Source organism: Ostrinia nubilalis, chromosome 21 (assembly GCF_963855985.1).
Source record: "Ostrinia nubilalis chromosome 21, ilOstNubi1.1, whole genome shotgun sequence".
In the NCBI taxonomy this organism is placed as follows: Eukaryota; Metazoa; Arthropoda; class Insecta; order Lepidoptera; family Crambidae; genus Ostrinia; species Ostrinia nubilalis.
The window spans coordinates 12,784,370-12,810,463 of NC_087108.1; the positions used below are offsets into that span (position 1 = coordinate 12,784,370).

The window sequence follows — 26,094 nt, forward strand, 5'->3', positions numbered from 1 at the left end:
GGCAGGACAGGTCGAGGCAGGTCCTGTTACCTTAGGCTCCGGGTCGGATATAGCCTTCAGGTCGTCGGCGGCGTCCTGCTCGGAGGCCGGCTTGAGGCCGGGCGCGTCGCAGGGACACGGGCCCTCGCCCGAGTGCTGCGGGCAGGACAGGTCGAGGCAGGTCCTGTTACCTTAGGCTCCGGGTCGGATATAGCCTTCAGGTCGTCGGCGGCGTCCTGCTCGGAGGCCGGCTTGAGGCCGGGCGCGTCGCAGGGACACGGGCCCTCGCCCGAGTGCTGCGGGCAGGACAGGTCGAGGCAGGTCCTGTTACCTTAGGCTCCGGGTCGGATATAGCCTTCAGGTCGTCGGCGGCGTCCTGCTCGGAGGCCGGCTTGAGGCCGGGCGCGTCGCAGGGACACGGGCCCTCGCCCGAGTACTGCGGGCAGGACAGGTTGAGGCAGATTTTGTGCTTTGGAGCGTCCTCATCCTCGTCCTCTGAGTCGATCTCTTTGCTGTCCTTTAGGTTTTGGAGCACTGAAAAATTAAAAACAAAAGTTTTGTTCCATACCAAAAGAGAAAAATAACCTAGGTGATTAAGATCATTTTGTTTTCTTCCGTCACCATGACGATTGCAACAGTGCCGAAATATCGGAAACTCAAAATTAAGGTACATGGTAGCAATCCCGTCAGTAATAATAATAATGATAGTGACCATGAAAGTTTAAAACAATATATTTTGTTTTCTGTCTATAAGTCCTGGATAAAAAAATAGGTGATTATGAAAACGATGATTTTACTCTTCATCGTGGATGGCGTAAAAAGCCACTAAGGGAGAAATATGGAAACATAGGCCTCCCTAACCCGTTTGTCCAGCACTGCAGTATGGGAGTGTTGACCAAATCAGCCATTTGCCTCATAAATTGGAGACGGTTGTCTATTTGCCATGCAAACTAAATACCTTAAGAGCGTTTACGTCTAGCGTGGCATGTCAAGTTTAGGTAATTTCGATGCTATTTTTATTCACACTAAAATAATTATGACTGTGTGCGTGTTCTCACGCTCTATAGTCAAACCAAAATACTTTGATCCACCATCGTAAAAGTGTGCCAGGCTGTCAAGTGACAGCCCAAAGAAACTATAAAATCTTCAAATCTTCCATCACCGACTCCATACTTATAAATAATGGTATACATTAGTCCTAATCAATAATAAATACGTAAATTCTTTATCAAATAGTAAATTATCAAAGGTTTTTTACTATTTTGAGAATATTTTATACAGCCTATGTTCAGCAGAAAAAAAATTGAATTTTAATGATGAGAGATTTTTTCAAATCGGTTCTATTCAAAACAAACTTTTCCTGTTTACTATTCTTTTTTTATCCGGAAAATGCATAACATTTCATACCCACCAGCTGCGGGGGCAGCTAGTGGGTTATGTGGGGTTCTTCCTACCAGAAGGCCCCCCTACACCCACTAAAAACCTGACTGTTTCTGCCATGATCCATATGAGTGATATGAGGGAACGCGGGACATCGCCATTGGCTGTTGCCTGAAGCATTCGTCCTTAGCCGCCACCAGACACCTCCATGTCTAGCGACCGAGGCCTGTTAGGAAGGGACAGTTGGAGACCATATTAAGCTGTCCTCTTGCGCCCAGGGTGTCGGCGGCGGATAACCGGAGTGTCGGCTGAGGCCTCTCGCTCCCCCTTTCCACTGCTTCTTTCTGTGAAAGAACACTTTCACAGAAAGTAAGCACACTATACCATAAGATTATTTATACCTACTAATGTAGATATTGTTTCCGAAAGCGAGCGGGTTCATTCCGTACCTGTACGCTTCATGCGTTCTCTAGCAAAAGCTGAAAATCAGTGTTCTGCCCTTTTGAGGGTAGTGTTTATACTGAGCTCTTTGCTTTTTGCATCGCTGCGGCACACATCAGTCTGACGCAGGGAACTATTTGAAACGCTAGTCATCTTTATCTTATGTTGTTTTGTCACTTTTGTTATGTTGAAATTATTAATAACCTGTGTAACAAAATACCAGTGGTGTCACCTAGTGTGTTTCTTGACTAACTAACTTTATTTCGATATTGAATTGAATTTCAATAGCAACTATACATAATGTGTGTGTTAAAAGCATTAAAAAAAGTGTGTTACAACAAATAAACAGTTTATCTATCTATCTCACGCCTCTTCCTGATTGGTAGGGAGAGGTCATTTCCAACCGCCGCTCGTTCGCTTAGGCTGGGCACTGTTGGAGCGTGTCAGTCTGCTGCGGTGACTCACGTGCCAAGACTGCAGTGTTAACTGACAACCATCTACAGGCTCTCGGCCTATACGGTGGAGGAATGGCCCGAAGCACCCATGGCCCGGTAGAACCTGGGTCGCCCTTTGTGTGAGGCGATCATGCCGTCGCACCCACTCCTCTAATACAGGCAGAACTGCCTCTATGGTGCGACGTAAAATTTGGCTGACGGCCAGGCGTACCCTTCAGCACTCTGGGGCCTAGATCCTCAAGCCTCTACCTTTTGGTTTCCACCTCTCGTGGTGCACGTACACGTACATTTCCCCTTGGGACCTATGGTCACCTCGCAACTGGCGTCTATTCTCGGTTGTCGACACTAGCTTTGTCGCCACAGAGGATAAATGGCATAAATAATAGCGATTGTCACCAGTGGTGACACATACTTTCCCAGTTGTAGCTACAGGCTTATGGGGGTTATTTGCCAACAACCCACCATATGTTTTACTCGGAATCCTATTCCGATTCTTAATCATTAAGATTATTGTTAGGCAGTTCGAGTCAGGAAATAAAGGTAGGAAGAACACGGTGTAAGGAATAATTATTAGCGGATTGGAAATTATATTTGTAATATGGAGAGCAAAGCGATCGCGGAAGAAGTGTCACGACGACATATTTCAAATCTCTTCAACGGCGATGAGTGAGCGGAGAACGGTGACCGGCGTTGAAGCGAGACGGCAGCATACGTCTTCACGGGTGTGCGAGTGACGCAGACGTATTGTGACGGCCGCAGCACGCATGCGCCAACGATTCGTTCACGTTCCGTCAAGTCGGGGTTGGCCCAATCTCATAGGCGGAAGCGGATCGCTCCGAAATCTAGGGCGGTGGTCCAAGTTAGGAATGTGGCGGATGGCCGCCACAGGCTTTCTAACAACTTAGGTATGACAAATTAGAATAATACATCCCAATTATGCCTAGTGGGGACGTACACAAATATTGACGCAAATGTCATCGTGCATGACATACGTAAAGTAAAAGTCAAGTAAGACCAGATGAATACAAATATTATTAATTTTATTTTGAACTAGCGGCCGCCCGCGACTTCGTACGCGTGGACCTCGTTTTACTCCTTAGTTCGTAAAATCTGTTGTTTGATATCATGTTGATAGATGGCGTTTCACGGCTTCCCCCGCATGAATATTTACGAACGTCAAAAACAGTAGTTTGTCCAGCACTGTAGATTTTAACCAATGACGATAGATTGCGCTTTTTAGACACGTCTTATTTATTTATTGAAATTTATTTGTCACATATCGTCATAAATTATCCCAACTAATATTATAAATGCGAAAGTAACTCTGTCTGTCTGTCTGTCTGTCTGTCTGTTACGCTTTCCCGCTTAAACCTCGCAACCGATTTTGATGAAATTTGGCATAGAGATAGTTTGAGTCCCGGGAAAGAACATAGGATAGTTTTTATCCCGGTTTTTGAAACAGGGACGCGCGCGATAAAGTTTTTCTGTGACAGACAAAATTCCACGCGGGCGAAGCCGCGGGCGGAAAGCTAGTAGCCTATAATTATGTTAATCTGGTTTATAAACAATAATACTGTAAACTTTCAACAAAATCCGTTCAGTAGTTTTTGAGTGAAAAAGTAACAAACATCCAGACATCCAAACTTTCGCATTTATAATATTAGTAGGATTGTTGTACGTCGCCACTAATGACAATAATTTTTTTCCCATTTATCCTCAGTAGGGACATAGTCAGTGTCCACAACCGGGAATAGACGGACTGCGGATACTATGCGGTATCCACGAATTACCTCAGCCTGTGCCTCAGTGATATCATGCGTTGCGCTTTTTTGAACAGTAGGATGCTCCACGACTACACAGCACTGTGCCATACTCGAGCCCCATATAGGACCATATAACGTGCGACGCAAAAGTATAGTCAGCGACTCAGTGCAGCCGTGCCTCCGAGATTAGGCATCAACCGGCTTAGTGCGCCGGCGCTAGCCAAAAGCTTAGGGGTGAGACGATTCAAGTGACCGTCAAATGACCACTGTCCAACTAACTACAATCCGAGGTACCTACCGCAAAGTATTTCCGACTGTAATATGGCAGAGCATTCCTATTAACTATTCTGTAACCACCTATTTATGGCAAATAAATTATTAGTATTATTCCTCTTTATAATATTAGTATACATGTTACAGGAAATGTATGAAATCCGTCATTGTATACAATTCCTAGGAATTGTGTATTATTCCTAAAATCACCCGGAAATGTGTGATGTAAATTATATTGGACACATTTCCTAGGAAATTCACACATTTCCTAAACAGCAATCGGAAATGTAATATTATAAGATTTCAATGAATACGCTTGGACATGCGGTGCGAGGGGAGGGTATTGCATCATCTGATAACGCGGGGTCTCTATCGAATCGCCAAATTTTTTGTACGCCTAATTGTCTATGGCACACAAATTTTAAGGCTAAAATTTTTTTACACAAAATTATTTTTATTACCGAAACTTTTTTTTTCCGAAACTTAAATAGCGCTCGGCGGCCGCTACCGCGGCAGCTGTGTATGTGTAAGGTCGCAAGTCTAACCTAACCTAACCGAGACTTTGTTATCCAGCTACAGGAGTACTAAAACCTTCATTCCAATAATTATGTAGTTTAATCAATGAAATTTTAGGCGTACCGAGGGGCATCCGATCACGCGACCGCGCTAGTGCCGCTTAGTTTTATACATTTCCTAATACAATATTGGAATTCTATAAAATTCCTAGGAAAAGTATACATTTCCTAGGATATGTGCGTATTAAAAAATCTCTGAAGCAATATTTTATACATTTCCTAAATGGCTTTGGAATTGTATACATTTCCTAGGAATAGTATACAATTCCTAGAATTCATACATTTCCTGTAACATACATACATACATAACTTGCTGTTCCAAATTTTCGTCATTCGTTTTCGTTTCATCGCTAAAAATAACTTAATTTTATTTTTCATTACGTCTGAAATAGAATTTGTAGTAAAAATAGACTGTAATGAAAAATAATAATAAAATATTTTAATTACCACGTGATCGCAAAATCTACCACCAAGATTTTGCGGATATAGCCTGACCAGGAACATAAAAACCCTGGCGTAGAGGCGCGTCAATTGCATTTGATAGTGCAATACTGAGTACAGTCGTACCTGTGTTAAATTAATAGGCTAACTTTATGTATCAGGATTCAGGATTACGGGCTAATTTGATATTTTCATAAATTAACCAAAAAAGATGACATAGGTAACCTGGTTTAAATTAATTAAATGAAACCATCAATCGAGCTAGTAGGATTTATTTTATTATTCATCAATAATCAAATTCAGAACTTGAATATTCAACTGCAATGTCTGCTCATGAACACTTCAAACTCGGTACTTCTTTCCCAATTCCATAAAATTCAATACTTACAAAGTGACAAAAAACTTTAAAATAGTTAGTTAAAACAAACCACAGTTAATTTTCATAGTGGACTGTACTATACGATAAACATGTCAGTCAATTTGACAACCTTTGTCGGAAACATTATTCAATGAAAATATTGTCCGAACCCTTAGTATTTCTCTTTGACAAATACTTTAACACATTGTGAACCACTTTTCTTTCACGACTATAAAAAGTTTTTAGCAATTTAATTCACAAAATCAATGGACAACACGCATAAGTTGTAATATTAAGTTAAATTATGACTTAATTGAAAGTTTAGATCACACACATTACACTAGTTTTTATTTCACCTCAATCCATCCAGTATTACCGAAGATAGAGCCTCGAGAAGTTTACGGACTTTTTAAAATTTTCAAAAATTTCCAATATTCGCGCGTGACGTCACAACATGATTTTGCAGCCCCCGCACGTTAACCCATTTACCACTTTTTGTCTTTTTCCAACTAAAATAAAATTTTACCTAACTGACAACTGTTGTTAGTTGTCATCGTTCAATCACATTTCAAACTAGGCGCTATAAAAGTAACCATTATTATGCCACCTATTGCCAATTTTGTGCACTATGAAGCCATTTTTACATTTATGCACTTAAATATAAATTTTCTGGAAAAATAACCAAGTTTGTGTCTCTGTGCTCAATAACGAGTAAATACCTAGTCCAGTTATATTTTGTTAATTTTACTTGGAAAGTTTTCCGGAATTTTTGAAAATACACGCTGCCGGGTGCACAGTGTGTTATGGGACTGTATAAACGGACATTCTCATTGATTTGATGAAACGTATAGAGCTCAGTTATACAAACATGATAGTAAAACTCCCGTTTGAAAATTCCACGTAGTTTTCGCGGTATAATAATTCAAAGTTACCTATTTTTTTACTTCAAAATTATGCAAAAATATTCTCACTCGTTAACTAATAACATTTAATTCAGAATTGTTATAATACTTCATAGAGCTCTTAAAACTACACGTAATAAGCGTATTAAGTGCTTCGTAAACGCATTCAGTTAATTAGGAAAAATGATTTTAGTGATTTTTGTTTTTATTTTTTTTCTCAATTATACCTTAATATATGCAAACATTTTTAATTGCAAGATATAGTCTGATATTTAATCTAATTGTATTAATAAAATCAGCTTTAAACTCCGTGATATATTTGAGAAAAAACATAAAACGTCTTAATAACATTTTTACGAGTCTAGGGTCGACAATTTTGGAAGGAATAATTCATGTCTAAAAAGTTTCAAATCCCGCCTGTTATGTGCATAGTGTTGAAGGTTCTAAAAAGTCACATTCACATTGTTTTTAACCGACTTCAAAAAAAGGAGGAGGTTCTCAAGTCGAGTCTTTTTTCTATTTTAACACTCTTATATTAACTTAAGTTGTATGTAAGTAACTAACTAAAAAAGTATGTAAACAAATCTAGGAAGTCGAATTTATCCTACCTTTAATAATTTTCTCATCGATTTGAAACCTATAATAAATCGAATGTCAATACAATAGTTTCGTACAATCGAGCTGATGATATTTAAACATCCAAAAGAAATATTGCTATTAAAAAGTGATGGGAAATTTACAATTCTATATGGCGCATATTTTCAATTTGATTTTCCTCAAATATATCACGGAATTTAAAGCTGATATTTTTTATACAATTAGATTAAATATCAGACTATATCTTGCAATTAAAAATGTTTGCATATATTAAGGTATAATTGAGAAAAAAAATAAAAACAAAAATCACTAAAATCATTTTTCCTAATTAACTGAATGCGTTTACGAAGCACTTAATACGCTTATTACGTGTAGTTTTAAGAGCTCTATGAAGTATTATAACAATTCTGAATTAAATGTTATTAGTTAACGAGTGAGAATATTTTTGCATAATTTTGAAGTAAAAAAATAGGTAACTTTGAATTTTTATACCGCGAAAACTACTTGGAATTTTCAAACGGGAGTTTTACTATCATGTTTGTATAACTGAGCCCTATACGGTTCATCAAATAAATGAGAATGTCCGATTATACAGTCTTATAACATACTGTGGGGTGTCCTAAATGCTGAAGTATAAAAAATTCGCGTTGCTGAAGTATACTTTTTTTTTGTCTTGTTTGTTTCTACATTACATAATTTGTATCCTACTATTATTATAAATGCGAAAGTTTGGATGTCTGGAAGTTTAAAATAAAGTAAAGTAATGTTTATTTCTCACCAACATAACAGATAATATTATGATAACAAACAATCAGGAAAAACAAAAAGTAAGAATGTTGGTGGGTTGATACCTGAACTAGGAAGATTCCTGTGTCTCAGGTTTGTTACTCTTTCACGCAAAAAGTACTCAACGGATTTTGTTGAAACTGTTTAATATTATTGTTTGTAACCCAGATTAACATATAGGCTATAATTTATGCCGATCTGTGACACTAAATTTCACGCGGGTGAAGCCGCAGGCAAAAGCTAGTCGTGAAATAAATAGGAAAGTTTAAGGTTCTGAAACGTGGTCGCTTACTATGGGCCTCATAAGAAGGCTCAAGGTCACCCAAAGGGTAATTGAGCGGGCTATGCTCGGGGTTTCCCTGCGTGATCGAATCAGAAATGAGAAGATCCGCAGGAGAACCAAAGTGACCGACATAGCACGCAGAATTGCTAAAATCAAATGGCAGTGGGCGGGACACATAGCTCGTAGAGACGATGGCCATTGGGGCAGAAAATTTCTTGAGTGGCGACCACGGGCTGGAAGACGTAGCGTGGGCAAGCCTCCTACTAGGTGGACCGACGATCTGGTAAAGGTCGCGGGAAGAACCTGAATGCGGGCAGCGCAGGACTGTTCATTATGAAAAACCTATGGAAAACCCAAAGGCCTCTCGCCTTTGTCCAGCAGTGAACGTCATTTGGAACGACGAAATAGGAAAGAATGTAACTATCAAAAATCTTCTCTAAGGCAGCATTTTTCCAATTTCGCAACGAGCGCGGCAATCACACTTAACTAACAGACTAACAGAGAGCGCGAAATCTATTTTAATCACCAATTTTCAAAACTCACGGAACACTTTCCAGGTAACCACGTTAATTTGTACCAAACGACTGGACTATAACTAAATTGATATAAAAATTTGGGTACATCTTCTCAAAAACAAAAGAACTGGTGCTAAAAGGGTTAAGTGACGTTTTGACATTTGTAGAGGGCCTTGTAGAAGGGGAGGCTATGGTGCTGAATGTGGATTAACTCGAGTGTCATAGTAACTTATTAGACTGCTAAGCTTGATGATAAAAAGAAAAATATTTTATTCAATGTACATAGTCTGGTCATAAGTTCTGTCATAATATGATAATAACTTTTGAATTTTGAATGAAGCTTTCAAAAACATTTTTTACTGAATTAGAATTAAAAAGAAAAAATGTGCGGTAGTTCGAATTTTATTTTATGTGTAGTGGACGCATAAAGAAGTCCGAACTGTAGTTGTCACGTTGCATTGCTACGCGCCTAAGCAGATTTTCGTTGTGCTGAAAAAATTTAGTTTATCTTTTCATTAAATGATAGGTGTACCAGAATCTCAAATCAAATCAAACAAAAATATTGGAAAAGTGTGTCTGTCATATGGCAAATGTCTATGGCTTTATTGTCACCTGTCAACGTAAATCAAGTGAATTGTCAGTCGCTGCAGAAATTTTTTAATCTCTTCATGCCTATTTGTTATTTTTGTGAAAAAGTCGAAAAAGCTCAAGCAAGTCATATTGTTTTCAATGTGTATTGTAAAATAAGGCATAATTCAAAGTCAATCTTTGATTTTAAAGCGCGTCGTTGAGTTGACAGTAAGTTGGAGTGAAATTGGATACATTTAGTTTATTACCTAACTGCGTCAGAAGGAGGGTTTTTTTAAATATTATTCTTATAATAGCTGCTTTATCGGGGGTTTCAGGTGTACCTCACAAATTGGTGCAGAGGAATGGTGAAAATGTTATGACCATGTAAATAAAATTGAAAAAGATTTCATCAAGTAAGATGTAAGATAGAATAATTGAAATGGTGGAAGAGCAATTTATAATAAATAACTCTTTATCTTGATCATCTATTGAAGAAAAGTGAAATCCTTGGAATCGTTTTCTAGTTCTGAATGAAGTGATTAGTTATAAGTATGATACATAATAAAATTAGTTACATAAAGTAATATACGATTTACTTATTTTTCAAGACATTTTCCTATTATATTACTGACGGGATTGCTACCATGTACCTTAGTTTTGAGTTTCCAATATTTCGGCACTGTTGCAAGCGCCATGGTCACGGAGTAACTGAAGAAATTAAAACCAAACATCGTTCAGATGTGCGTTCAAAAGACCTGAGATTTAAAAAAATCCCACGTTTTGTTTAAACAGTAAGCGAAAAAAAAGTGACTTGAAAATGGAATACAAAATGATAAGGTATGGTAAATGATAAGTCTTTATCAATGAAGAAGCAGAAGTTCAATTTCATGTGACCTCCATCTAGGCTAGTTTCCATCGTCACTCAAAGTTTGTCTGCGGTCTCAAATTTGGGCTTAATTGAGGTATTTTTTGGGTGAGAGGCATAAGAGCTAATGCCGTTTTATATCAAAAATTCATACTTAGAGGTAATCAACCAGGTACAAAGTATTTCCGTGTATGTTAGTCTGCCACTCTTTAGTAAGTCCCGAAATCCCCGCTTCGGCTCCCCTACTAACCATTCTAACCATTGTACACAGATAATATCTTACATGCAGCTTTTCATGTTACTACGTCACATTTTCTAAATCCGCGCGGAAAATCGCGCCTAGCGGAAGAGCGCACTTTGAGCTTGAATATTTCAGTCATTTTTAAAGATATCAAAAAAGTAAAAATACAGTATTCATTCTAATTTTTTGTAGTTTTTTTTTGGCATCTTCAACAAAAATTGTGCGCCATGTCCATTGCACACATTTAAAATAAAGTTTGTTTACACTTTGACAGTTTAATTCTTGACATGCAAGGTGACATGTCAATGAAGTTTTCAGTTACTGTTGCCAGTAAAAGAAATTAGTACCATTAGTTTTCCGCAACATGGCGAGGGTTTTTATGTTCCTGGTCGGGCTATACACTATAAAAGTCCAGCTACCTGTCAAAGATCAACGTACGCGTGACACATGTCAGCAGATCACCGAGCGACGTGACCTCACTCTGGAACGCCTCGAGGCGGACTGAATTTGAACGATTCATGCGCGGCGTTTTATAGTACTTTTCAAATACTCATAGAAAAAAAATTACAATGAATTATTTTAAATTTCAAAGTAAATATTTTAGATAAGATATTCTTTTATTATATTAAGCTATTTTTGTGTTGAATAAAGGAAGAATATTGGTGAAAAAATCACTTTGATTTTTGGGTATTTCACGTTTTTTTAATTTGTGATTTCTTATTGTAAAATGCTTAAATCTAAAAATTTTCTCAGATAACTATTTGCCCAAGGATCTATGCTATAGGATATAAATGTTTGTTAAATCGTTTTCACAGTATTTTTATAAAAAATTCAGCTTGTAAACTGACGCTAAAGTGGAAATTTACAAAACCTGTGTGGACTTATCTTGATAGAATTCTTGAATACTAAACTAATCGCAATATTTTCTCAATTAAGAGCCATTTTACATTTTCGTGCAAATTTCTAAGATTTTGGAAGCATGAATTACTATCTTAAGCAACACCCAGAGATTATTTAATTACTGCGAAAGATAGTTCAATCCTTGTTGTTGACCAATAATGTAACGGATTTACTAAAACTCTTTTGATTAATTCTCAGTGCCCCATCTCCCACAACCATTTTACGGAAAAATTGCCGCAGACTCAATTTCAAAGTCCTGTATCTATTATTTATGCTCGTATAATAAGCTTAAAAATATATAGAAATCATCGGACATATATTCTTGTAGTCCAATAATCAAACGGATTCTTGAATTTCATTACCATTATTGAGTAAAATCTAAAAATATTTTGGCAAATTTTTAAGATTTACGTCACATTTTGATCGTGATTTTTGGTTTTAATACACAGCAATAACAGCAATAAAAGTATCCCAAAATAAAGAATATTCATTGGAGAATTGATTTCCACAGTTATTGTTTAAATATTAGTAACTACTTTGTCAAAATATTGATGTGAATATCAGTATAAATTACAATGCGGAAGCCGACATTGATTAGTACGGCGCGAGCGCCCGTCAAGGCAGGACCTGTGTCATTTTTCCCGCCATGACGTTTACGTGTGTTCGTGTCATGAAGCGGAGATTTATACCGCGACCAAATACTTTTGATACTATGCCGGGAGGTCCGTTTTGAGTCGGCCGTTTGGTGGTTCGAAACGGACTAATATGCCGAGAGGTCCCGGGTTCGATTCCCGGCCGAGCAGAAATTGAAATGATGAAATTTAATTTCTTTGACGGGACTGGGAGTAACTATGTATTTATGTATGAATTTAATTTAATAAATAAATTATAAAAAATGTTTTAAGTACATAGTATATCCATTAAGCTAGCACCCTTAACACAAGCATATTAGTTGCTTATTTTGGGACTAGATGGCATTGTGAAATTGTCCAAAGATTTGTTTATTTATTTATCCGCTTTGAGTTTTGTTTCGTGAAGAAGAAAAAGAACCGTTTTGTTTCGAGAGGGAAGTTTTGTTGTTAAATCAATAGTAATAAAAGAGGAAAGATTTGATTATTTGTTTGTTTGAAGGCAATAGGCTCCGAAAAGAAATTCTTTCACTAAATGTTTCCTATGTTGGCTATAAAATATTTTCAAAAACTTTACTCCAAAATCTTCGATAATTGGTCGTTTAATAAATAAATTAGATAACATATTAATATTTTTTTATTGTTTCCAGTACGATTTCAGTACTAGTTTTTAGAAATTCTATGATTTAACTAAAGTGTTATTTTATGCATAATTTATTAACTTCTAAAATATATTCCCTATTGATAGATGACGTGCTTCGTATTTGGTTAAAAAGGTGTAGAATGTTATTTTGAAGATAACTTGCTTCCATAGAGATATAGAAAGATGCTAAGTAATGCGCTGAGTTCGAAACTCAGTGTCAAAGAAATCAAAATATGTGCTCATTATCCACTGCGGTATCAGTATTCAACGTTCGAATAATCTTTAGTAGTATGCAAGCAATGTCTGTTTACATTATAACGTCGCTGCTGTCATCATTGCTATCACAAGCAATATGTTCTGTTTTTGGGCATATTGTTGCGACACCGGCTCCGCCCCCTTTTCACATTTCCCTTTAGTTTCTGTGATCTGTGCTTGCTTCGAAGTTGATATCAATTAAATATTCCTTAGTGCTTTTGATTTAAATTATTTTTTTTATTTTGACACGTGTTTGAAAAATCAAAAAATAGTCAATAATACAACAAATGAAAACGAAACATTGCATTGCAAGTTGCAATGTTTCAATATTGATGAGGAGATTCCATTGGAAAGTCTGTATTCATTCCTAGGATTCCCCTAACACCATCAAATTCAAGAGAATTCTAGAGAGTGCAGTTTCCCATCTCATGCTTAGGGCCACGGTTTAAAATAGCGTGGTTGCATAGAGCCTGCAACGGGCAACCGCGTGCGCTGCTCATGCTAATTTTCGATACAAAAACAAGTGTTGGCTCACGAGTTTTAGCGGAGTTCCATGTGGTAGCGGGAGTAGACTTAAGGGAAATCTATGCTTCTCCGACGGCCAGTTGTAAGTTGTATGCTCCAGAGTGTGCACACAATAGCCTGGTGATTTTAGCACCCGAAGGAAATGTTTCAATTTTGTTGTAGAAAGATATCATAATTTTGTAAGTATTCAGATATTTAAACATACCTAATAATTTGTAGGTTTTATATTAAAAAATATTATCAAATAACAAAATTAATAATTTCTTAGAATAATTTAGTTTTATTAGAACCAGTTTCCACTTCTTCGCGGAAAAAGTCGCGGGCAAAAAGCTAGTATGGAATATGTAGTATTGCCCGCGGCTTTACTCGCGTGAAATTTAGTTTGCTACAGATCGTCATAAATATATTGTTATTCTGGTCGACGCCAGGGATGGATGAGCATCGCTGTCGCTGGCGACAGGGTCTTCTGGTTAAGGGTTCATGACGTAGTTCTCAGGCAAAATGAAATCCACTCATAGAAATTAATAAACTTAGTGTATTCACGAGAATAATTACACACAGCACTAGAGTCGTATCGGAACTGAGTGAACCAACGGTCTTGCGATAGGAACGTCCGACCCGAGTGATAGTTGAACACAAACTGCCTAGTACTGCTGTACTGTACTGTAAAGCTTCATCAAAATTTGTTCAGTAGTTTTTGCGTGAATAGAACCCTATGGAGTTTGGGCTTGTGTAATTCGCCTTGACGAATACTTCGTCTAGGTAAATGATATCCAGGGTCCGATGATGGAGCTGCAAGGGGGCAGATTTTTTTTCACTATGTGACTGTCTTTATTTTGTACTTAATATAATATATTTTACATATTATACCTATTCGTGTTTCATTATTAATCGAAATAAGTATAAAAATCTTTAAAAGACTAAATAAACTCTATTAAAATTTTAAATTAATTTATCATGTTTTAATACCTTATTCTACCTTAAAATTAATAACTTATATCAAGTCTTAATACGGTCACGGCTCAAGATTTTTTTGTCCATTTCGGCGTTCTTTTTACTCTTTTGTCGTTGCGTTGACAGTTTGTAGCTAAATTCGCGCGGAATATTTTTGTGAAATGGCTCTTAACTATTTAGACGACGAAATTGCCTAACTATTTATGCCTATAACATATTTGTAGTATTACTGGTTAATGATTGTAACGAGTTGAAAAAGTACTGTTTTTGCGCCAAACGGCGTAAACGCTCTTAATGACAACGAGAACGATGGATCTGTAACTCTAGATGTCAGAAGTTAACTAGCATTTAAGTGGTTGATAATTCATTCTAGCTAAAGCCTGGTCCGTGAGCACGTAGAATTTTGTCCAATGACCCCAAGCTACCCATCCTTATCGCTCGCGCGTAATTATATTGCTGTCGCGACTGTGCGACGCGCGCCCGCAGTGAGTGTGTGAGCGCGACAGCAACATAATTACGCGCGAGCGATAAGGATGGGTAGCTTGGGGTCATTGGACAAAATTCTACATGCTCACGGACCAGGCTTTAGAAATAATTGGCACTGACACGCAGTTTATTTACTAACCTCTAGCACATCGCGTATATTCTCTTCTGGAAGGCAGCAGCGGCGGCGGATTCTTGTAGTGATACCGCACCATGTCTGGTACCAACACGCGCCCCTTTATGCCCACGGGGACCTTTATCCTGCCAAGGGGAGAACAAGGGGACATTCAATTACTAGATAATGATATGTTGGGCATAGGTTTCTTTACACTCTTGACATAAATGTCATCGTTGAACCACATTTATCTGCGTAGGAAAGAGGACAAATAGGGATCACGTTAACAGTTTTCACTGTCCTGGATTTTGTAAAAGGAGACTAAAGGACAGGCCTTCCCAACCCATCTAGATGGGTTGGCTAGCCAACGTGAAGAGTGAAGACCAAACTTTCCATTCGCCTCTCTCTGGTAAATCACAGTCGTGCTTCTGCAATGGATACTGAATTATCTTATTTCTTACTATGCTTGCAGTGGTGATGTCATTATCATCATCATTTCAGCCATAGGACGTCCACTGCTGAACATAGGCCTCCATTCAATTATTTCCACAATGGCCGGTTGGTGGCAGCCTGCATCCAGCGCCTTCCTACTACCTTTATGAGGTCGTCGGTCCACCTTGTGGGTGGACGTCCTACGCTGGGCTTTCCGGTACGTGGCCTCCACTCCAGATCCTTGCTGCCCCATCGGCCGTCAGGTCTGCGTACTATGTGACTGCCCATTGCCACTTCAGCTTGCTAATCCGTCGGGCTATGTCAGTGACTGTAAAGCCTGGTCCATGAGCACGTAGAATTTTGTCCAATGACCCCAAGCTACCCATCCTTATCGCTCGCGCGTTATAATAATTATGTTGCTGTCGCGACTGTGCGACGGGCGGCCGCAGTGAGTGTGCGAGCGCAACAGCAACATAATAACGCGCGAGCGATAAGGATGGGTAGCTTGGGGTCATTGGACAAAATTCTACGTGCTCACGGACCAGGCTTTAGTTCGTTTACGGATGTCCTCATGCGCATGATGTGGGACCCAGAATGCTCCCACGTGTGTCGCTGTGGCACGTACCTGAAGGCAGGTCGTGCGCTGCGCGCGCGGCGGATGAAGTCGGTGCGGATGGCGTGCTGGTCCACAGGCCCTGAGAACTGCTCCCACAGCGCCACGCGCTCCGTTGCAGAGATCGAGCTTACTAGCTTCCAGTCCTGGTGAGGACAAGTTGTATGTGAGGTTTTAGGCTATGTTGACAGCATGATTAGAAGTACGATAACTTTTTTATAATGCAAACAGCTAGGGACTAGAATTCGCTGCCTGTTGCTGTCTTTCCTGAACACTATAATCCGGGCCTTTTCAAGGTGAGAGTGAATAGATAGGCACTTACAGGGCAGATATGTACCATTCCAGACTGCATCTCACTTAACACCAGGTGCAATTGCAAGGCACCGCAAAAAAAATCTTTATTGCCTTGTGCTAGAAACTATAAACGCTAATAGAAATGCTAGCTTTAGAAACTTAACCTGAGGCCAATGTATAATTGAGTTTTAAGCTACATGTCTGAAAAAAGCTGTATGTTTCTTTAATAACGATAATTTAATATCCTCTAAAATGTAGCTGAAAATCCGGCTCGAAGGACTAAAAAACAAAAGACCAATATATTGAAAATCTTTGCGAGGAACCTTTATGTAGCATACACTATAAGGGGGATTAGGGGGAGAATCTTGAACTTTGCTAGCTTGAATTTTAAATAACTAAAGTTGATTTAAAAAATACTTACAATATACTGTTCGACGTGATTAGGGCACATCCAGCGGCCCGTAGGTAGCGCCGTCAGAGGCGGGTCTAGGCAGTCCTGTGGATAAACAAACAGAACATTTTTATTAAAGAACACAATACAATAACATGGATATTCTTGCATATTGTGAGTAAGAATGATTGCTCAGCAGTCGGTAGAGCAACCGAACTATGCGTGATGATTCATTTACATAAGTAGCAACAGCAACCGTAAGCCACTGATTTTGTCAACAGCAAATTTAAAAACACTGTAGCTAGCATTTCTATGTGTTGTAATTCAGGAGAAAATATTGAATCTGCCAATCAGTTGACTGAAAACTGTGCTGTCAAGATGACACTGAGTGTCCTTATTGTGGAAACCCAGTGAGAAGAGGTTTCTTTATTCCACAATGAGGAAGCTTGGCCTGCATTTCACTTGATGGAGAGTGATGATCAGGCCGAAGGTGGTAGCGAGGATCGTCCGGAATCTTCAATTTCAAAAATCTTGGTGGTGGAGATATGACTGCTTTTTACCCGACTGCGCCATGAGGGTTATTCTTATTGATATAATGTGACATGTGTGTGAAATGAGGAGATCCGTACACGAACTAAAGTCGCTGACATAGCCCGACGGATTAGCAAGCTGAAGTGGCAATGGACAGGGCACAAAGTACTCAGAACTGACAGCCGATGGGGCAGTAAGGTTCTGGAATGGAGGCCGCGTACCGGAAAACGCAGCGTGCGACGTCCACCCACAAGGTGGACAGACGACCTGATAAAGGTAGCAGGAAGGCGCTGGATGCAGGCCACCACCAACCGGCCATTGTGGAAATCATTGGGGGAGGCCTATGTTCAGCAGTGGACGTCTTATCGCTGAAATGATGATGATGACATCATACACATAACCACAGCAAGCATAGTAAGAAATAAGAACAGCAGCGGGCAGCAATCGCACTGCAGCAGCGGCCGCAGCCCCAAGCGTCACTGTCACTAGCGACAGTTGCCGGCAGTAATGTAATGTGGCACCTGGTGGAACAGCAGCGGGCAGCAGTCGCACTGCAGCAGCGGCCGCAGCCCCAAGCGTCACTGTCACTAGCGACAGTTGCCGGCAGTAATGTAATGTGGCACCTGGTGGAACAGCAGCGGGCAGTAGTCGCATTGCAGCAGCGGCGCCAGCTTGCAGGTATGCTGGCACACGAAGCACAGCTTGGCCGGCAGCGGCACGCAGCCCCAAGCGTCCACTGTGACAAGGGACGAGTTGCCGTTCTTGCTCCCCTCTGGAAAGATTTTATTTTACAAGTTAATCCTGATTGAAGTTGGTTACAGTTGATTTGTGTTGCTTATGAGCTGTGTGCAGCATACAGTTGCAGCAATTTCAACACATAAGTGACATTCGACCAATAGGGATGATGACTGGGTAATGAAATCGAAATTGTAATTAGTCCGTCAGGCAGATAATAAAAAAAATTTGGACACCTTTTTTAATGTTTTTCATAATCAAATAATTACAGTATTATATCGAGTTGAAAAGTCGCGTGACGTCACTTTTGAGTAAAAAATCTACTCAAGCATGACGTAACGCACCATTTCAACTCGATGTAGCACTATTATTATTTCATTATGAAAGAAAATAAAAAATATGAGTCTAATATTTTCTAATTATCTGTCTGACCGACAAATAATTGAAATTTTGTCATCTAGCCTATTGGCGGCCACTCTTATTTGTATGGTAGGTAGGTAGTGTAGGACTGTAGGTACTAAAGGACATAGTGCATAACACCAGTGACTGTGTTCAGTGGCCCTTTTTGGGGAACGGATTAAGTAGACTTTATGTGATAAATTATTAGAGTTTTGGCAGTTATCGGTAAGATAGCCAGTTCCTCCGTGGCTGAGGATTCCGGGTGAAGCTCGCTTCTACTTTCGGCCTGATTGTCACTTACCATCAGGTGAGATACAGGCCAAGAGCTTCCTCGCTGTGAATAAAAAAAAATACCTTTCTCCGTGCCCGGGAACACAAAGGGTATCTTCATTTCATTGGGCAGCTGGAACTGCCTGGGGTTCATGACGCGAGCGGCTCGCACCAACACCTCCATAGGAGTGAGCTCCTTCTCCGGTTCCTCTTTCTTTTTCTCATCTTCCTCTTCATCTTTGCTCTTCTTCTTGGCTGAGTTTGTGCGGTTGTTGCGTAGGGACCTAGAAGGAAAAACTATTTTTTAGACAAGAGCGAGTGATTGGGATAAAGATGTGAGATCTCATTGAAATCATAATTATCAATAACCAAAGTTAATGATTCTAAGCTACAATCATGTCATTTCTTAGGGCATATGTAATTTGTGGCTTTTAGATTCTCAGATACAGTGCTCAATGGCAGCTGGTTATTACAAGAACAACTTCGTTCATTCGTTCATTTCAGCCAAATGATGTCCACTGCTGGACTAAGGCCTCCCCCAAGGTTTTGCACAATGAACGGTCCTGCGCTGCCCGCATCCAGGCTCTTCCTGCTACCTTCACCAGAACGTTGGACAACAACAACTTACTTATCCAAAATCACGAATTTGCACATTGGTACAATTCCCGGTAGAACATAATTGGTACTGATTCAAATACTGAATATCTGTATTAACATATTTGTTCTGCAAATAAAATCATTTGATTTGATTTGTGTGACTTAATAGAACATGTAATTGAGAATGTTACTAGGTATGCAAAATCACTTGAAACCTATGTTACAGTAAAGCTTTTACATATACAAATACATTTGTTTTTATTTCATTCAAAAATACCAAGTAGTTATGATTTTATAGGCATTCAAAGTTCGCTTAAATATCGAGTCCCGCCGACGGTCACGTGACCCCGCGTGACGTACATTCACAGTGTCCGCTCACTAGACAACGGATATAAACATACTTAAATACATTTTTTTTTTGTAAATACATACTTATTATACATATTAACACCCAGACCCATCACAGAAATTTAAATTGAACCAAACCCAAACTTGATGCGATTTTGTCGTTTTATTGCGAATTTGCACATCAAACAGAGAATGGGCAGCAGCGCTCTCTGAAAAACATCAATCTTTTAAACTGCGATCTCCAACCCGCCTGCCAAGCGTGGAGATTATGGCAAAACCCTCCACTATAGTGGAGGAGGCTCATAGTCCAGCAGTGGACTGTAAAGGGCTGTTGATGATGATGATGATTGCGAATTACCTTCCAGCTACATCATCAGACCCTGATTACTATATAGAATTGAAGTACTCATCAATACAAAACGAACGAGCCCAAACTCGATGGATTTAAGTCGTTTTATTATAGAGTTCCTATGGCCACCTTCCAGCTCCATCATCAGATCAGCTCCATGTCATCATAATATTGCATGGTCATCCAAATCACATGTGTATGCAAAATTTCAGCTTAATCGGTTGCCCGGAAGTGGGTCTTAATTCAGCTTGCAAGATTCCACCCATACAAATATGAGCCAGTCACTGTACTATGACGTCACGCGCATAAAATGGCGGGCCGGCCGCCGCCCGCACTTTTAAAATTCAATATCTTGGAAACTAAATGACCTATCGAAATAATTCTTTCATGTGTATTTTTTATTTTTAACAGGGAATAGAGAAAGCTAAAAAACAAAATTAGTGAACATTCTTCATTAACATACCTAGTTTTCTTATCAGTGTCAGACTTAGAGTCTGCAGGTGAGTGCGCACGGCTGCCTCGTGCACTCGCAGGCTTCTCAGCATCGGTGGCATGGCACTCACGGCACAGCCACTGGCCTGCCGGGATGTCGTTTTCGTCCAGCGGTGGGTCACTGTAACCAAAGGAAGCTTATTGCACATGCACACTGACATAAATCCATCTACCAGACTAAGATGCTGGCTTAAAATATTATCAGTGATTTTAAATGTGAAAAAAAAGTGATTCTAAAATGCCTCAATAAGATTTACGCCCGATTCCCATATTCAATCCTTGTCCAAATCCGGATTACAACTGTCAAATTGAATTCAGTTTCAGATTATATTTCCAAAATTTTTGATGCATTTACACTTTAATATTGTTTAAATAATCTTATAAACAATATAAAAATGTAAAAACATCAAAAACCGCAGTTATTTGGCCAAAAACATATTAAAATTTGACAGTTGACAATCCAAATCCGTATAATTTGGATTAGGATTAAATATAGAAATCCAGCATTAATCATAGAGAACATCTAAGAACTGCTGTCCAGGTACTGAATATAATGGTTCAGTGGTCAGCTGGTACGCCTGGTACCATTGATTGAATCCTACAGAGATCCATGTTGTGTAAAAGAAAAGTAAATAATAACTACATATTTTTATTTATACAAAAGCTTAGTCAGTAGGGTCATTTCGCCCGTTCGCGTCCATTTAGTGCAGTTGGCAAGTTTGACGGCGATAATAAAAATGCCCCAACACTCATTTCTATGACAAATTTGTGTAATGTATTCATTATATATTCTATTTTAAGATTAACTTTTAGTTGTATTAGAAACATCTTGCGTTTTCTTTTAAAATAGACAAACTTCAGAATTAGGCGTTATACCCAGTTTGCGTCCACAAAATCCAAATTGCGTCCACCCGTGGACCATTTAGCGTCCAGCAGCTTAGAAAAGGAATATAGGGGTGATATTTTTAAGAATTAATAAAGAAAGATTGTATTTGAACAATTTCTTTATTTAACAATAAACTTAATTATTAAAAATCAACATTATCATCATTTAAAACTCACTTTAAAAAATAAAAATAATTCTTCTCAACATTGGTTTAAGTAAAAAATTCTTTATTTCTGGCTAAACATTTTTCAAACAATTTTTGACCTGGACTTGACTTGGACTGGATCTTTGAAATTATTTTTAAACTCTCCGTCTCGAAGTATTTTTTTAACAGTATCCAACAATTCTTGCTTTTTACTGGAAATCCACATTTAGAAATGTTAAGAAGTCATTCAACTACTTTTGTATTATTGTTCCATTTTCTTCCCTAAACTTTGAAGTTTTGACGAATTTCAATATCTAATTACTACATGACGTGACATATCATTGGAAAGAAGAGAAGCTAGAGATGTTTTTAAGATCATTGGCAATCCACTATCACCTTTAATTTTTTTTAAATCGAATTCCAAGTTGAAATTTTTATCGTGGTTTGTACCTTTGTTAAACTTTCGCGGCTCGTAACTAGCTATCCAATCATTATTTGGATCTGAAATTGAATTTATTTGAATAAAGACATATTCGATATTAATATCAAATAACAAAAGCGGTTAAAAACACGCGAGAAAAAAAAATTAGGCAGATTTTAGGTCAAATTTTGGAAAAAATTAAAAACAAAAATATCAATTAAAATAAAAGTAGCTCACTTAGGGTCAGATGGGCGAACTTGTATTCTTAAAATGACCTTACTTATACACATTAATATTAAACAGTTAGTTTTAAATTTTTTTTATAAGCAAGTATTTAACGAAAACAGTGGACGCAATTTGGTTTATTATTATAGAGGATAGGTATAGTTTGCGTCCATTGTGGACGCAAAGTGGAAGTTTTGTAAAATCGATGTAGTAATTCGCGTCCACCTTATTTTATTCGTTAAATATAAAAAACATTACCAAATTCTTAATAAACATTATACCTTTTTTCATCATTAAACTGTAGAAATAGCTATCTATCCTAAAATTCACATAAAACAATATAAAACTTACCATCAAACACGCCGCTGCACACTAATTTTTATCTAAACATGCAGCGCGTGTGAGCTTCCTTGTTGAACAGCCGAGACTAACTATTTTTCTAAACAGGAATGGTTGGACGCACAGGACTTTTGTCTATGTGTGCGTGCCTCTTATACATTGACGTATTAGCGGTAATGACTTTTCGTTTGATTGGTGTGTTAGTTGACTTGTTTTCGAGGATTTTTAAAAGGAGATCGGCAAAATGGACGCGAATTGGGCGATGGACGCGAACAGGCGAAATGACCCTATCTTTAATTGCATCCAGTTCCCAATCTGCAATTTGACTATTCTAATCACTTTTACTGGTTGTACTTGTTCGAGGAGTGTGCCTCTCCACACAACTCCTGGGAGGTTATTCAATCATAATAACGCCACTTCAATACTCACACACACTTTATTATTAAAATATTATCAAAATCTATTACATATTAAATATTAAAACATTTACAACTGAATCTATCGAAATTCAATAATACAATGATACAATGTCACATTTTCTTGCTTTTCAACACCTGTCATTATTTTCAAACTTTATTCTAATGCTGTTTACTTTTAAAATAAAACCTGCCAGCAACATGTCATCTCATGATAAAATTCTATATCCTAACATCCCCTCTGAATTTTATCTTTATATAATCATATAACAACTACCTATCTACTCCTTAAAACCCAACTTAACTAACTTACCCAATACAACCATACAACAAATATACTTTTGAATTAATTAACCTAAACACCTTACATAACTAACTTAAAATTAAAAGGACATCATCCATTTTGGTCCAAAATCAAAAGTGCCGGCCAAAAAATAAAAGTGCTGTATTCTGATAGAATACGTCCGCCTTAGCATTTATTACTATGGCACCAAAGCTGTAGCACCACTGTGCATCGTAGTATTTGAGCTCTAAAAATATATGAAACGACTGACTTTGATCTCAAATACTACGATGCACAGTGGTGCTACAGCTTTGGTGTCATAGCAACAAATACTAAGGCGGACGTATTCTGTCAGAATACAGCACTTTTTTTTTATTGGCCGACATTTTTGATTTTGAACAAAAAATGTATGTAAAATGACGTTTACAAACACATTAATTAAACTTATGCATTTTTGAATGGGGTTTTAAATGACTATTAAATTGAATTGCGAATATTGCGGTTGATGAAAACAAGACATCGATAGATGGACAAGTAGAATGAATAATTAATGAGCTAACAAGTTGGTCGCTGGGATTGCCCTGGATTCCATGGTAGAGGCACGAAGTGTTAAAGGTCAGTGAGATGCGAACTATATAAATCATTCACCCGCGCACACCGACCGCGGACACTCACACTGCGTGTGCTATAATATTTAGTAGCTCAGGATATTGCGGGGTGCTCGTATAAAAGAACCCAATCGACCGTTGTTTCGTTTTCTATACAATGCGTATTTTATATCAACCCAGTGCCAGGCCTGGCTCACTCCGCGCGGTACATCCGATAATTACCTACAGCGAAGCGCCCCGCCGGCGGGTATTATATCAGTCGAGTGTCACGCGCGCGCCCGTCAGGACGCTGGCGTGCGTTGTAGTATGATTATAATTCTATGATCGAAGTATTATTTAAAAATGGACATAAAGTGAAAGAAATATTGTGCGGCGTTCGGGTGTTTAAATTCGAAAAGAAATCTACCGGATTTATCTTTTTTTTTTCGCTTCCCAAAGATGCTGAAAGGTATGTTGGCCATGTAGGTAATCAATAATTCTTAGGATAGTATAGGAACCTAACCTACTATGACTACTGCTCAGAATGCGTTCGTTCGTTTCAGCCAAATGACGTCCACTGCTGGACAAAGGCCTCTCCCAAGGTTTTCCATAATGAATGCATACTTACCTACATACGTACCTCATTACAAATAAGTAGATTAATTATTTTTTCACTAGACAGCAACCCTAACAGCGTAAGAAGAGTTCAGAGGCACGCGATAGAAAGAGACAAAACTTGTAGGTGAATAAAATTGTAGGTACGTAGTGCTGTGCGAGCTGAATTCCACTGTATCGCGTCGTAGCAAGACTCGCATTTATTTAAATCGTCTTGCGGAGTAATCCTTCTGTACCTGTACTATTACTTATTCTGTGCCAGTGCACATTGGCCTGGTTTAGGAACTACCTATCAGTTCTAAGAACGAATGAGCAATTTCATACGTAATCGTTGGATATTCGACAGATTAAAAGGACATCATCCATTTTGGTCCAAAATCAAAAGTGCCGGCCAAAAAATAAAAGTGCTGTATTCTGATAGAATACGTCCGCCTTAGCATTTATTACTATGGCACCAAAGCTGTAGCACCACTGTGCATCGTAGTATTTGAGCTCTAAAAATATATGAAACGACTGACTTTGATCTCAAATACTACGATGCACAGTGGTGCTACAGCTTTGGTGTCATAGCAACAAATACTAAGGCGGACGTATTCTGTCAGAATACAGCACTTTTTTTTTTATTGGCCGACATTTTTGATTTTGAACAAAAAATGTATGAATCGTCGATGAATTTTAGATCTCAAATACTCGACGCACAGTGGTGCTACAGCTTTGGTGCCATAGTAACAAATGCTAAGGCGGACGTATTCTGTCAGAAGACAGCACTTTTTGTTATTGGCCGACACTTTTGATTTTGAACAAAAAATGTATGAATCGTCGATGACTTTTAGATCTCAAATACTCGACGCACAGTGGAGCTACGGCTTTGGTGCCATAGTAACAAATGCTAAGGCAGACGTATTCTGTCAGAATACAGCACTTTTTTTTGTTGGCCGGCACTTTTGATTTTGGACCAAAAATATATGAAACGTGGATTATGTCCTTTCAAGTTAACTCCCAAAAACCTTATATTCTAATAAACCTACATAATTCGTCACTTCACAAATGTCCACTATGTATCACTCACTATACATTGTCTAAGTCTCAAAAACTTTGTTCTATCCAGTGGTTTAGTTAAAATATCAGCCAAATTGTCTTTAGTAGGACAATAATAAATTTCTAATAAATTTTTATCTAATTTCTCCTTAATAAAATGGTATTTCACATCAATGTGCTTGCTCCTCCTATTTAAGATTCCGTTTTTAATCAAAACTATTGCTGATTGATTATCAACAAACAATTGTGTTTTTGGTAACTCGCCTGTCAACTCATGAATCAGACTCTGAATGTAAAGCAGATCTTTTATACACTCGGCTGCAGATATATATTCAGCCTCAGTACTAGACAAAGCAGTTACTGACTGTTTGCGAGAACACCAGTGAATCGGACCACCACCATAAAACACTACAAAACCAGTCGTGCTCTTCCTAGTATCAGGATCACCTGCAAAGTCTGCATCACAATATGCTTTTAAACTTAGATCGCTACCACGAACATATTTTATACCACTGCTAACTGTATTTTTAATATATCTAAAAATGTTTTTAATATTTGCAAAATCATTCAAATTAGGATGTTCCTGATGTCTACTACAATAACCAACATGAAACGACAGATCTAATCTTGTTTTGTTCACTAAATACAACAACGAGCCGATTAATTGCCTATAACGATGCACATCATCATCACCACCTTTCCCCTCTTGATGTGTATCTATCAAAATATCTGGATGACTACTATCTTTTAAGCTTTTGTA

The 26,094-nt window shown here is 38.3% G+C and overlaps 1 protein-coding gene across 1 annotated transcript in view; it reads right to left on the reverse strand.

The window, feature by feature from the left end:
- Positions 1–176: 176 nt before the first annotated feature.
- LOC135082553 (PHD finger protein 12-like) overlaps positions 177–26,094 on the reverse strand; it is a 30,212-nt gene continuing 4,294 nt past the window's right edge. Inside the window, exons 3-9 of the mRNA XM_063977352.1 lie at positions 20,351–20,500; positions 18,678–18,877; positions 17,813–17,961; positions 16,689–16,763; positions 15,986–16,119; positions 14,956–15,074; positions 177–513 (exon numbers count right to left, since the gene is read on the reverse strand). Of these exons, the coding sequence (XP_063833422.1) occupies positions 197–513; positions 14,956–15,074; positions 15,986–16,119; positions 16,689–16,763; positions 17,813–17,961; positions 18,678–18,877; positions 20,351–20,500 (1,144 nt within the window). The 3' untranslated portion in view covers positions 177–196. The remainder of the gene's footprint in view (positions 514–14,955; positions 15,075–15,985; positions 16,120–16,688; positions 16,764–17,812; positions 17,962–18,677; positions 18,878–20,350; positions 20,501–26,094) is intronic.